This window comes from Schistocerca cancellata, chromosome 3, assembly GCF_023864275.1.
Source record: "Schistocerca cancellata isolate TAMUIC-IGC-003103 chromosome 3, iqSchCanc2.1, whole genome shotgun sequence".
Taxonomy (NCBI): Eukaryota; Metazoa; Arthropoda; class Insecta; order Orthoptera; family Acrididae; genus Schistocerca; species Schistocerca cancellata.
Genome location: NC_064628.1, coordinates 714143692 through 714156891, shown reverse-complemented (window position 1 = coordinate 714156891; position 13200 = coordinate 714143692). Strand labels below are relative to the sequence as shown.

The 13200-nt window shown below is 40.2% G+C and overlaps 1 protein-coding gene across 1 annotated transcript in view; it reads left to right on the top strand.

The window, feature by feature from the left end:
- Positions 1-13200, top strand: part of LOC126175711 (condensin-2 complex subunit D3-like) — a 157391-nt gene that overhangs the window by 41662 nt on the left and 102529 nt on the right. The window contains exons 2-4 of the mRNA XM_049922644.1: positions 3837-4013; positions 4103-4263; positions 4358-4508. Coding sequence (XP_049778601.1) covers positions 3837-4013; positions 4103-4263; positions 4358-4508 — 489 coding nt within the window. The remainder of the gene's footprint in view (positions 1-3836; positions 4014-4102; positions 4264-4357; positions 4509-13200) is intronic.

The following is a 13200-nucleotide window of genomic DNA, read 5'->3' as shown; positions in this document are numbered from 1 at the left end:
GTAATAAACCTCTGTTAAATTTTGTCAAATAAGGACTGGTCCATAGATATTTTTTGTGTTTTAGTGTGTTAAAAACTCAGTGACAAGTACAGCTTTGACCACGTATGTTTCAGAAATGGGAATAGGTGGAACGGTGTGGTTTGTGGCATAATGTTCAAAAACACACACACACACACACACACACACACACACACACACACCAACGCTATTTTTATTTACTTATTTTCCCGTGTTAGTTATTGACCCCTCCCCATGCCAGCAATTGGCACTGTGTGTGGTACTGACCAGATCTGACACTCAGGTCCTGCAAACCATAGATGATTTCTTTTCTTTGGGTGGGATCTGCAGGAACTGTGAGCTCACATCATAGCAGCAATAGCATGTGTTGATGAGGACATGCTAGGTCGGACATGGGACTGGAATATCCTGTTCTGCACATGTTTATGATGACATCTGTCCTCCCCTTTTATTAGTGACAGTTACAATTTTTCTAGCTCTGTCTGAAATTTTTTCAAAAGTAATTTGGGACACCTATTTGTCCTGGATTTAACAATTATGAAATGATTTATCATGAATTAGATTTTCATTTCACCAGTATCAGTATTATGCTACTGAAAGGTCATTTTTCCAAATGAATAATACATGGTGCAGTGACAAAACAGTGCTTGTAGAAACTACAAAAGCAATGTTAGTGACTAGAGAAAATTATGATGAAACGTGAGTTGAATGTTTTCAAATGCTGTTGAAGAGAACAGATACGCAGAAGAAAATTTACAGCACTAATAAATACTGTCTGCTTGCACTCCTTCACCTTAGAAGGTTCTAGTAATACATAAATTAAAGTACTTTTTTTGTAACAAGTTAAACTAATCGTTTGGAATTATTATATTTAATTAAGACATTTTTGCAATATCAAAATTTTTTAATGTATTCTGAATTTAGGTCTAGAAAATTTTGTCACCTTAACACAGTGAACTCTGTCAAGCAGCTACTGGATCCTTGGTTGTGTATGAAAATTATGCCAAAAACCACACTTTCTGCCTCACCCAATTTCTGACCAAATTGTATAGATAATTTGGAACACCCTGTATTGTTGAGACAACTAGAGTACTGGACAATGCTTCACAAGTGATAAATATGTATAGGAATTGAAAATACATCCTAAATTCCTTTCCCCCCTCCCCCCCCCCTCTCTCTCTCTCTTTCTCTCTGCCCATCTTCCCAAACCCCCTCTCTCTGCCCATATTCTCATCCTCCCTTTTCTCTCCATACATCTCCTCCTCCCCCTAACTCTCTGTGAATAATCTTCTCCCCCTCTCCTCTCTCTCTTTCTATTTCCTCCTCGCCCCCACCTCTCCCCAATGTCCATTTGTGTCTGAATGTTCAATAGCTCCGTACAAATCCTCCTCCCCCAAACCCTCTGTGCAGGAAATGCTTCGTAATTACTAAATATGCATAGGAGTGGAATATACATCCTAAATTCTTTGCTCACTGCATAGAGGAGGCACTGAGTCACAGAGAGACACAATGGAAAGACTGCTAAACTTTTATCTTCTGGACAAAGAGGTTCTTCTTCAGAAGCAGAAAACATCCATATACTTACTCAAGCACAACTCACACACGTGGCTCCTGTCTGCGGCCATTCAGTCCTGACTCGGGACATGCCTTTGATGTGAGCAGCAATCTGAGGTGGCTGATGGAGATAAGGAGGAGGGGAGGGGAGAAGCAGCACTGTAGGAGTGGGGGAAGATGATGTGCCACTGTGGGAATAAGCAGAGACATGGTGAGGACAGCATAGGGCTGATAGGTGCAGAGTTGGGAGGCTGTGCTGGGGGAGGAAGAAGGGGAGTGGAGAGATCTAGAGGAGAGGAAATAGAGGAATAGAGGGCTTGGATAGTGCTGGAGGGGGAGCAGGAAAGAAGGTGGATGTCAGGAGCTAGTGAAGATTGAGGCCAGAGGGTTTACAAGAATGCCCTGCACAGTTCAGAAAAGCTGGTGTTTATTGGAAGAATCCACAATTCAAGTGAAGCACAGCATGTAGGGTAGCATGTTCAGTAACTGGGTGGTCCAACTCTCTCTCTGGCCACAGTTTGGCAGTGGGCTTTCATGTGGACAGACAGCTTGTTAGTTGTCATGCTCATGTAGAAAACAGCACAGTTGTTAGGCATAGTTTGTATATCACATGGCTGCTTTCACAGGTACCCATGCATTTGATGGGTAGGAGGACACTGTGACAGGAGTGGAGTAGGTGGTGGTGTGAGGATGTATGGGAAATGTCTTGCATCTAGGTCTATGGAAGGATATGAGACATGGGGCAAAGGGTTGGGAGCAGTGGTGGATTAGGTACGGACAAAGATATTGCGTTGGTTTGTTGGGTAGTAGAATACCACTATGGGATGGGTAGGTAGGATAGTGGGTAGGATATTCTGCACTTCAGGGCACAACGAGAGGTTGTTGAAATCCTGGTGGAGAATGTGATTCAGTTGCTCAAGTGCTGGGTGGTACTGTGTCAAAAGAGGAGTTCTCCATTGTGGTCGGATGGTGGGTATGCGAGAGGTGTTAGGTGACTGGAGAGACAAAGCACAGGAGACCTCCTGCTGCATTATTCAGTATGCATGAAGGACAAAGCACCAAGACAGATGTTGAGGGGGTTGGGGAGACTTTAGACTCATAAGATGATGAACAATGATATACAAATAACAGAGTTATGAGTGCATATTTAATAGATGTGGCAGAAAGGGATATGGAGGATGCATAACAAGCAGTACTACAAACGAAAGTGCCATAAAAGACATTCGTTCTTGCATTGTCCAGCTGTTGAGAATAACATTAAAATATATTTAGAAAGGCTATATAAACAGCTTTGTTTGTGTATTAATACATAAATGTTGCACCCAGAGACTCAGGCAATATGATAAACACCAATAAATAGTGGCAAATATCTCTTGTGCAGATGTTCTTATGTAAAAGCTTGATACATTGGTTTACACACTATATAGCCCAGCGGCTAACAGTCATGTGTGGAGTAAAAGAATCTGTCATGCAGATGTGTATTATTTAGTACTTTCATTCTTGAACACATTTCTCAGTGTTATTTGACTAGCATAGTCACAAGTTTGAGAAAAACAAATCAACATGCCAGAGTAAAATTTTAGAATCATATACATGGGACTGTATTGGAGGACACATTAATTTTATGACCTTGTTATAGAATGATGCAGTTATATTTTTGACCAGGGAGATTTATCTGTTTACCAATTCCTGAAACAAGTGTAAAATTTCTTTATCAGGATGGAGATGGGGAACAGGAAAGCGTAAATGTACAAATGCTAAATGCTCTTAAATCTGGGAAATATGACATGATACAGACATTTGTGAAGCTGTTACTTCATAGTCATTTAGTGTACCTCGTGTTCCACCACATACAGTGTGTGGAGTTATTTTTTTTATCTCTTTCAGTCTTTACATTGAAGAAGTCAGTGTGATGACAGTTATTTGTGTTTCAACAGTCGGAATGTAGATATTCCTCTGATTCACTGATGCTGTCAGTATCAATTTGGAACATATTTGCAGAATGGTGTTGTATGTAAGATATATTTCATCATTCCCCATTTTGCATTTGCATTTTCCAGCCTTAATCGTTCACTTTGCGGTGGAGTGTGCCGTGTTCTGAAAATTTATGTTCACAGGCTGATCACATGTGTGCATTTCCTTCACATTTTATATCCAGTACTGAAGTGCTTTCTGATTTTAACTTTGGGAAACAGACAAAAGCTTACTATTAAGTAATAAAGACTGGTAATTTCAGTGCAACTAATTATGTGATTTTGTTGCAGCTGATGGGTGGACATTGTTTAGATCCAGCTGTTCTAATTAGAAAACACATGGTTCAGAGTCTTTCAGAGTTATTGTGCTACTATCCTGACCATGAAGGTCTTCAGGCTGTTGTTGTGGAATCTGTATTGCCAAGAATCTCTGACCCAGAAACCAAGGTTCAGGAAAAGGTTTTTGAGGTATAGTTATATTATCTAACATACAACATTTTATTGTTTATATTGAGTTGCAGTTATATTCTTTGAACTTTTGGGCACATGTTTTGCAGGCGTTCCACAGAATAATAGTTTGTAATATTGTACCATTCGAAAAAGAATATACAGATTCACACAAGCTTCCCTGGCAGATTATTAAACGTGTTCTTGATAAAAGCATGAAAAGACTTTTGTCTAAGACATGTTCGTTCTGGTGCAAGAACAATATGATCAGGTAAGTATTTCAATTCCACACAGTGGTTAATGTACAGTGTAACAGTGCTCTAAAGTAACATAATAATCACACTTGTAATTGCAATTGTTTTCAGTACTGGAGTTGTGAACGCAATGCATACACACATTGGGACCCCCAATGAATGTCCTGTGTGGCTGCTTCTCAGTTGTATTGCAGAGAACATGCGGATACCTAAAGTACAGTTTGTTTTGGATTACTTCCTAGAGAATTTTCGTGATTACAAGGTAGGTAATTAATTGATACTTCTTGTATTGCCCTTTGCAGCTTATTTGCCTTAATGTCATAGGTAATCTAGAGGGCCAGTGGCCCTAAATTCTAAGGTAGCTCTGTGGTCCATTTATTTATTAGCAAATGAAAATGTTCACTTTGTTCACTGTCATTCCTGTAGACAAATAATGGGAAAATCTAGCAAATTGTAGTAATGGGACATCTAATGAATAAGTTCTCCTGTTCTCTACAGTGAAATTTTCTCTATAAAGAGGTTTTGGGGAAACTAGTCCATATGTAAACAGCTGAATGAAATCAGTAGGCATATAAATGGCTTTTAGTGGCTGGGCCTGACTGATGTGGTGCAATGGTTAAGATAACCAGTGTTCATTCAGGAGTAGGCTTTGTCTGCCAAATCAAGATGTTCATAGTTTTTGGGGAGCTTGACTACAACAGGATGCCAAATTCTAAACCTCTTTCTGTCTGTAAAGAAATAGTGGCAAAAAGAAGTCACCAGCCGTGGAAAACCTTGAGGTGAGAAATAATTAAATGTAAAGGCTGCACTGGATGGGAATCAGGAAGATAATAGAAGTATCTTGCAGAAATAAGACTTGAGGGTGTTTTATTTGTCAGCATATTAAATATGCTTCAATTTTTAAAATCTTATATCCCTAAGTCCCGTTTGACTTTCACCTGTGTGTGTGTGTGTGTGTGTGTGTGTGTGTGTGTGTGTGTGTGTGTTTTCAATGAACAAAGTATTTTACGATAAAGGAACCGACATTTCAACTTAATGTTTGTTTATTTATTTAATCTCATATCTCAGTTGTAAAAGTTTTTTATTTAACTGATAAATTATGATACAGAATTTCTGACCAGTATGTACCTTGTGGAGTTGAAATGCCGATAGACATATAGAAAAATAAAAGGGGCATACCACCTAGGTTTCGAGACTAATAGTTAGGGAGGAGATCAGGCAGGTTGCGGAAGGTTAAAAAGGAAAGGCATGTCACTTGGCCCCTAGGATGAGAAAGATACTCCTGTAATGAGGTTGATGGTAGACAAAGATGAAGGGGAAAGCATCAAAAGAGGAGGTCAGATATGGTACATTGGTAAGCACTGTGGTAGCTCCATCCCAGAGGTAAGGACAGAGTGAGAAGTAAAGATAGATTAAGGGGAAGAGAGATGAACAATGTGATTAAGAATTAGGATGTAGCAAAGAATTATGATAGAGAAAATTATATAATGAAAAAATACAGTTGGATACATTCAAGGGTGTTAGGTTCAGGAGGGTTTTAGAATGCAGCAATGTGTTGTTGGGCAGGTTTACATCTCTAGAGTTCAGGGAATTTATTATCAGGTGGAATAGTCTGGATAGCTTGTGTGGTGAATCAAGCATTCAGATTCCTTGACTCATGCTCAGCAACTAAGAACTGAATGTCCCCAAGGCTTACAGTTCTCCTATATTCATCAATGCACATATATAGCTTTATTTAATTATTCAATCAACTTAGATGACTTGCCACATTTTCATTTTGTTGTAACTACTGAGAGATAACTAGTTTTATTACATGTGGAAGCAACAGAAAACCCTGAAACAAATTTTGATACTTATTCTGTTCTCCCTTATAAGTGAGCTGCACGTTCCTAAACTTCTCCCAACAAATTAAAATCGACCATTTGTCTTCCCTGCTTCTGTCCTTACATGCTCATCCCATTTTGTATCCTATTTTGTAACCTATTTAATCGACGTCACTGTGTCAAGCACCACACTGCTAATGTTGTGTTCCATTACCGCTTAGAGAAATGGCAGCAAAGGGCACAAGATGCACTCAGTGTGCAGGTCTGGCGGCCTCATTCAACATGTTGAATAGACTATTATGGCATCCATTGAGGGAAGAAGTGCATGCTGCAGATTGTCGCGCATGTTGGAACAAATGATGCCTGTTGTCTGGACTCTGAGGTCATTTTTGGGTCATTCCAGTGATTGGCAGAGGAGGTTGAGAAGACCAACCTTGCGTGTGGAGTTTCAATGAAGTTCACACCTTGCAGCATTGTCCCCAGAACCGATCGTGGCCATTAGGTTCCGAGTCAAGTGGAAGGACTGAACCAGAGACTTCGAATGTTCTGCGACAAGCTAGGGTGTGACTTCTGGGACTTGCACCATAGAGTTGGGAACTGTAGGACTTCCCTAAATAGGTCAGGTGTGCAGTACATATCATAGACTGCTACTCAGGTAGCTGACTGTGTGTGGGGTGCACACAAGGGTTTTTTAGATTAGGCAACTCTCCATCCAATCCATATAATGATAGCTGAAGGAAACCCCAAAGTATCAGTGTGATTGAAAGAAATGCCTCCTGCAGGTGAGAGTATCAAAATACTAATTGCAAACTGCCAAAACATTCGCAACAAAGCGCCAGAGTTTGAAGCGCTCACGAAAAGCAGTGACGCTCGCATAATACTGGGTAAGAAAGATGGTTGAAACTGGAAATAGATAGCAGAAGACTTTTGGGGAAAATTCAAGTGTATATCCAGGGTTGCCACAAGTTCTGGAAATCAGGGAATATCAGGGAAATATCAGGGAAATGAACACTGGAAGAGATCTCATTTTTGTCTCAGTAGGTGTAATGGTTTGTTTACTGAGATGTCATGCATTGTCGATGGCTGGGTGCGGCTGAGTATGTGTGCCATTTCCTAACTCCCTCATTCGTATTCCTTCTCCCATTCCTACCACTCCCCTCAGCTTGCAATCAATGCTGCCACCACTTCTTTCTGCTAGGCTAGCAGCTGCCAATGAGAGGTAGGCAGACATGAGGAGTGGTTTGTTTGGATCTGATTCTCAGAGACTGTAGATGCAACAGACAGTATGTGCATGAGTTGTGTCTGAGTGATTGTGTGAATGAGTGTGTCCTCTCATTTTCTGACAAAGGCTAGGGCCAAAAATGTAGTTGGGAGAATGTGATTATCTTTACTATGTACATGTCTGTGTCTTATTGATCATCTTTATGATGAGTTGCTACCTATCCTCATTAGGTCCTCAGAGTATTCGCACAAGTTATATGTTGCATGGACTGATCATCGTGGCCTCATTTCATCAAGATGCTGCTGTGACTCATGGATAGTTGGCCACACAAGTGGATTTCCATGCCAAGCAAAAACCGCAGACCATTTCTTCGGGTACAGATCAGGCCTTCTAACAGATCAGGCCTGCTGATCTGAAGTCCGTCATTTCTCACTAATGTGCAGGAACTGCCCATCGGATCTAGTCTCAACGACCTCCCTACAGGTTGGGCCTGTTTGTGTGTGGCGTAATGCGGTGGATTTTCGTGCCTTCTCCATGGAGCCAGGACTGTGGTGCTCCTTGGCAGTGCAATATTTTAAAGATATTTTGTATATTCTATTACATTTTGGCACTTTCAAAGCAGTTTATGTATTAGAAAGTAAGGATGATAAGAAGAAGAAAATTGTGGCAGATGCTGGCGGTTTGTACACTGTGTACTCCCCACTTTACACACTTCTTTCAAGTGACCTGCTTTTTTTCTGAGGATATTTCTAAAATCAGTGAAGGTATTTTAAATGTCTTGCGTCTCCAAGGAAATGCGTATTTTTGTCACCAAATGTTTCATTTTATCGAAATAAAATAACAATAGTGGTCTTAATGAAACACATATACCATTTGGCTTACTTTCTCCATCTGAAAACAGTTACAAAAGATGTTGATAATACTTAAGATTTTTATCTCACATCAGGAAACTTGTCTGCTTGCAAGGTATTTTTTGATATTCCCTCGTTTGGCACTATTGTTTCTTGTACCATAGCTGCAAAGATGGATTTAAAATACCTTCAGTTATTACAACAACAAAACAATTAATTATTGATAAAATCATGTAATTGGCTAGATAAAAAGTCTACTGACCAAGTGGTGGCATATTTTATGAGTCACCCAGAACTGCAGGTCAGTGGAGACTTATCATATGAGATGAGAAGGGAAGACTGATTGTTGGGGGGACTTCAAATCTCATCCAATGCAATCCTCAACTATAAGACTTTCCTTCTCATCTGGTATGGTAAGTCTCCACTGATCCGTGGTTCTGGGTGACTTTCCCAAAATCCAGTCCTTTCCCTTCACCCTTCTTCCTCCCCCTTCAACCTTTCTGCCTGAAGAAGGAGCCACAGGCTCTGAAAGCTTGCCAATCACAATAGTCGTTAATGTGTGTGTTCTGCCGGCTCTTGGTGAATAGATTTTTTATCTATCCAATTCAGTTATTATAATGCAGCAACAGACAACATAGTTACTCAAATGAAGAATTTTTTCTGAAACTTCATTTCAAATTTTGCAATTTAGTTTCTATAACAGCACTGTGGCTTATGGTACAATCATCCATTTTTCAGTATGTTCATTGGTCCAGCCCCTTTATTATATCTTTAGCAACTTAAACTTGCTGTCTCTTGAAAACCACTCACTCAAAAGTGGTGAATTTCAAGAAGCAGCTACATTTTTTTTGTTTCCTTATTAAAATTTACTACCTTTGGCAAAACAATGCAAAGTTTGCACAATGTCATCTTACTAACATCGTAATGCATCTGTAGTTGTGACAGCTGCTCACCATCTCACTGACCTTTAATGGGATTTTATTTTCAATTACTACATTGTTTTTCACCCTGCTGTTTTGGTGGAGCGGTAGGCCATTAAAAGGGATTCCAATAATGCTTTAAAACCATAATATGTAAGCTTTCACGGCCAGTATCTTCATTAATTAAAATTTCCGGGCTGAATTGCCATGGTCCATATATAAAACTTCTTCTCCTTCCTGACGTTTCGTCACCTACTGCAGGCAACATCTTCCGAGGTGAGCCGGCGACTGGCTGCTAGGCGCTGGAGGTCCTGCTTATATAGCGCTACCACTCATCACGTCCTTTCGACTTTAAAACTATCTCTGGCTAATGTGCAGGTCCTGCCCGTCAGATCTAGTCTCACTGACCTGTCTACAGGGTGAGCCTGTTTGTGTGTGGCATAATGCGGTGTATTTTTGTGGCTTATCCATGGACCCAGGACTATGGTGCTCCTTGGCAGTGCAACATTTTAAAGATATTTTATATATTCAATTACATTTTGGCACTTTCATAGCAGTTTATATATTAGAAAGTAAGGATGATAAGAAGAAGAAAATTGTGGCAGATGCTGGCAGTTTGTACACTGTGTACTCCCTGCTTTGTACACTTCTTTCAAGAGACCTGCTTTTTTCTGAGGATATTTCTAAAATCAGTGAAGGTATTTTAAATGTCTTGCATCTCCAAGGAAATGTGTATTTTTGTCACCAAATGTGTTTCATTTTATTGAAATAAAATAACAATAGTGGTCTTAATGAAACACATATACCATTTGGCTTACTTTCTCCATCTGAAAACAGTTACAAAAGATGTTGATGTTAATACTTAAGAGTTTTGCTGACATCAGGAAACTTGTCTGCTTGGAAGGTGTTTTTTTTTTTATATTCACTCGTTTGGCATTATTCTGTAATTGAGAGAGATGGCACTAGCCAGAGATAGTTTTAAAGTTGAAAGCACGTGATGAGTTGTGGTGCCATCTAAGCGCTCTATATAAGTGGGACCTGCAGTGCCTAGCGGCCAGTAGCTGACTCACCTCGGAAGATGTTGTCTGCAGTAGGCTACAAAATGTCGGGAAGGAGAAGTAGTTTTATATATGGACCACGGCAATTCAGCCTGGAAGTTTTAATTAATGAATGCTTTAAAACGTCAGCAAGGAGAACAGGAATATCGGACGAGCTGGGAAATCTTACAGAGTGGTGCTAAAAAGTGACAGTCAGACTTTGGCATTTTCGACATACTCTTGCACAACTTGATGTAACCTATTCTTTTCTAATGTCAAGTTGTGGCATTAATTACGGAAACTTGCCACTGGTTTCTCAGTGAAGAGGGAGGACCGGCAAGGTATGCATCACAGTCCTGCTGTCTTGATGTTTCTGTTCTTCTTGCTTCCTCTTAGACAAAGGGGTTGATTCCATTAATCCCTTCTTCACCACACATGCATCCTGAAGCCAGACATACCCATCTGTTGACAACCACTGTTCTTCCCCTGACAGAACAGGCCTGCCAACTCTCCTGATTTATGTGGAAGACTCCAGATTTTCAGCTTTTTCTCCTGCCTCCTGATTATTCCATTATTTCTGCTGATTTTTAGCTAATGATCGTCAAATTCAATAGAATTTATGCTTGTATTGCTCAGTTTTGTACTCTGTTTGAACTTGCGTTTGTGTGTTGTCACTGTGTCAGGGTTGCCAAGTTAGTGGTTTCCCAACAAGTCTGGTGGATTTGAGACCTGTCTAGTGGCTAGTGGGAATTATGGTAGATTTTGAACATATTAGGGTAAAATTAGTTTTAAAAATAATTTGGTCCATTCAACATACAGAAAAAAGCACTATTTAACTTATTAATGTCTACTAGCTCTCGAATTTATATCAACTAAACATTTATAATACATGGTATTCCGCCTTTGTTCCTTTATTGTTGTGCGTTGTAGTCTTAATAAATGTGCAACTGCGTGCACTGTGCTTACCAGTAGGGCTGGTGTTAATGTGGTTTTGTTTACATCACTGGATATTGTTTTAGTGCTAAACATGGGTAAAATAAAGGCACAGTATACACAGAAATGTCAAGCTGCATGGCTACACAATAGTAAATTTGCAAGCTTGTTAGAAAGAATTTTTGGCAATGACACAAGGGATCTTGCAAATTTAGTTATAGTACTTTGTTAGTACCTTATGCCGACATAGAAGCTGTAGTGGCACATAAAAGCACAAGACAGCTGTGGCATCCTAAACAAAAATACCTTGCAAAAACATGAAATACTCTTTAGAAGTAATTCTAGCAGAGAGTTCCCTTGTATTTTTGCCACTGTGGTGTCATATCATGTGGTCACATATGTGAATCATATGTGAGTAAATTCGGACAATGATGTTGCCAGGAAACTTCAAATACAAAGAACAAAACATAGTGCAGTAATAAAATGTGTGTGTATTGTGTGTGGAACTGGGACCTAGAAATGACGGACACACTTCGCCCCGCTGTAGCTCGCAGTGGTCCACAACAGGCCACAGCAGACCATCTACCCTGCCGCCACCCCATACCAAACCCAGGTTAATGTGCAGTTCGACCCCCAGTGGACCCCCCCCCCCCCCTCTCTCCCCCAGGGAACATCTCAAATGTTTGCGTGGAAGAGTAATATGGTGTATGTGTACGTGAAGAAAGTGTGAAAGTGTTTGCGCAGCAATCGCTAACATAGTGTAACTGAGGCGGAATAAGGGGAACCAGCCTGCATTCGCGTAGGCAGATTGAAAACTGCCTTAAAAAACCATCCACAGGCTGGCCGGCACACTGGACCTCGACAGCAATCTGCCAGGTAGATTTATGCCGGGAACCGGCACGCCTTCCCACTTGGGAAGCAGCACGTTAGACCGCATGGCTAGCCGGGTGGGCACTATAAAACATGAAACATGTACTAAGGCCCTGTTTTGTGAAAAATTTGTGGCAAGATATTGGTGACAGCATGTATAACATTGTAATTAATGAGTCAACAAACATTAATGTGCCCAAATTTTTAGTAATAACAATAATATATTACAGTGCTGCAATCAGTGCAATCATTTCAACATTTTTGAAATCAGCCAACCTCAAACAATTTCATTCCGTTTTCTTGGAGCAATATTGCAATAGTTTCCGTGCATTATTATGTCAATGAATGATCAGTTGTTTGCATTTTATATTTTTTATGTACATGACTAGCCTGGAATTCACACTTAAGTGTTTGTCAGAGGGTTCATCGTACCATTTTTAGATCATTTCTTTACTGTTCTGCCTTGAATCGCATGCAGGAAATCTTTCTTTTTTCACTCTGTTTTATTTTATTTTGATGATATTTTCTCCTTATGTAGATGGAGATTGACATAATATTTCTGCATTCAGAGGAGAAAGTTGGTGATTGAAATTTTGTAAATAGTTCTCTTCCCAACAAAAAAAAAACACATTTGTTTTAGTGATTGCCACTCTAACTCTGCTCCCCTATATCATTATAATACAAAATGTGTCATCGTAACTGCCATCTGCTTCACGTCTGCTGTGCAGCAAGCTACGTTAATTTAAGTATTAACTGTATTTTTATTACTTGTCACTTCTTCTTCCGTGTGTTTTTGCTTTTAGGAAGCTTTAATTGTCGAGTGCTAGTAATAGTGTTCCATAGATTTCATGTTTGTTTTGAATGCAGTAAGAGAGTCCCTTTAGTCAGGCATAGTGCCAGTAGTGCTAGTGTTTGTTTTCAGTACAGTCCAGAGACAGGTAGTGCTATTTTCATTGTTTTCTACAAGAAGAGTCTAGCAACCACAGTTTAGTCAACCATCAGCCCCCTTTAGTGAATTAGCAGTCTAGTTAAAAGTTGATTAACTCTCTACAGTAAATTGATTTCTTAGGATGGATAGGATGTGTGACTTCTGTGTGCAGACGCAGGAGGAGCTGGCCACTGTTCGCCAACAGCTTAACGTGTTGATGGCCGCGGTCAGCCGTCGTCAGGCTGCTGCCTCAGAGTGTAGCGGCAATGGGGAGTCTGCTGCGTCGCATGGTACAACCCAAGTGTTACATGCTTCACCCACTGTCCCTGCTGTCGAGACATCTTCGCGGGTAGCGGGTGCGGTTGGGCCA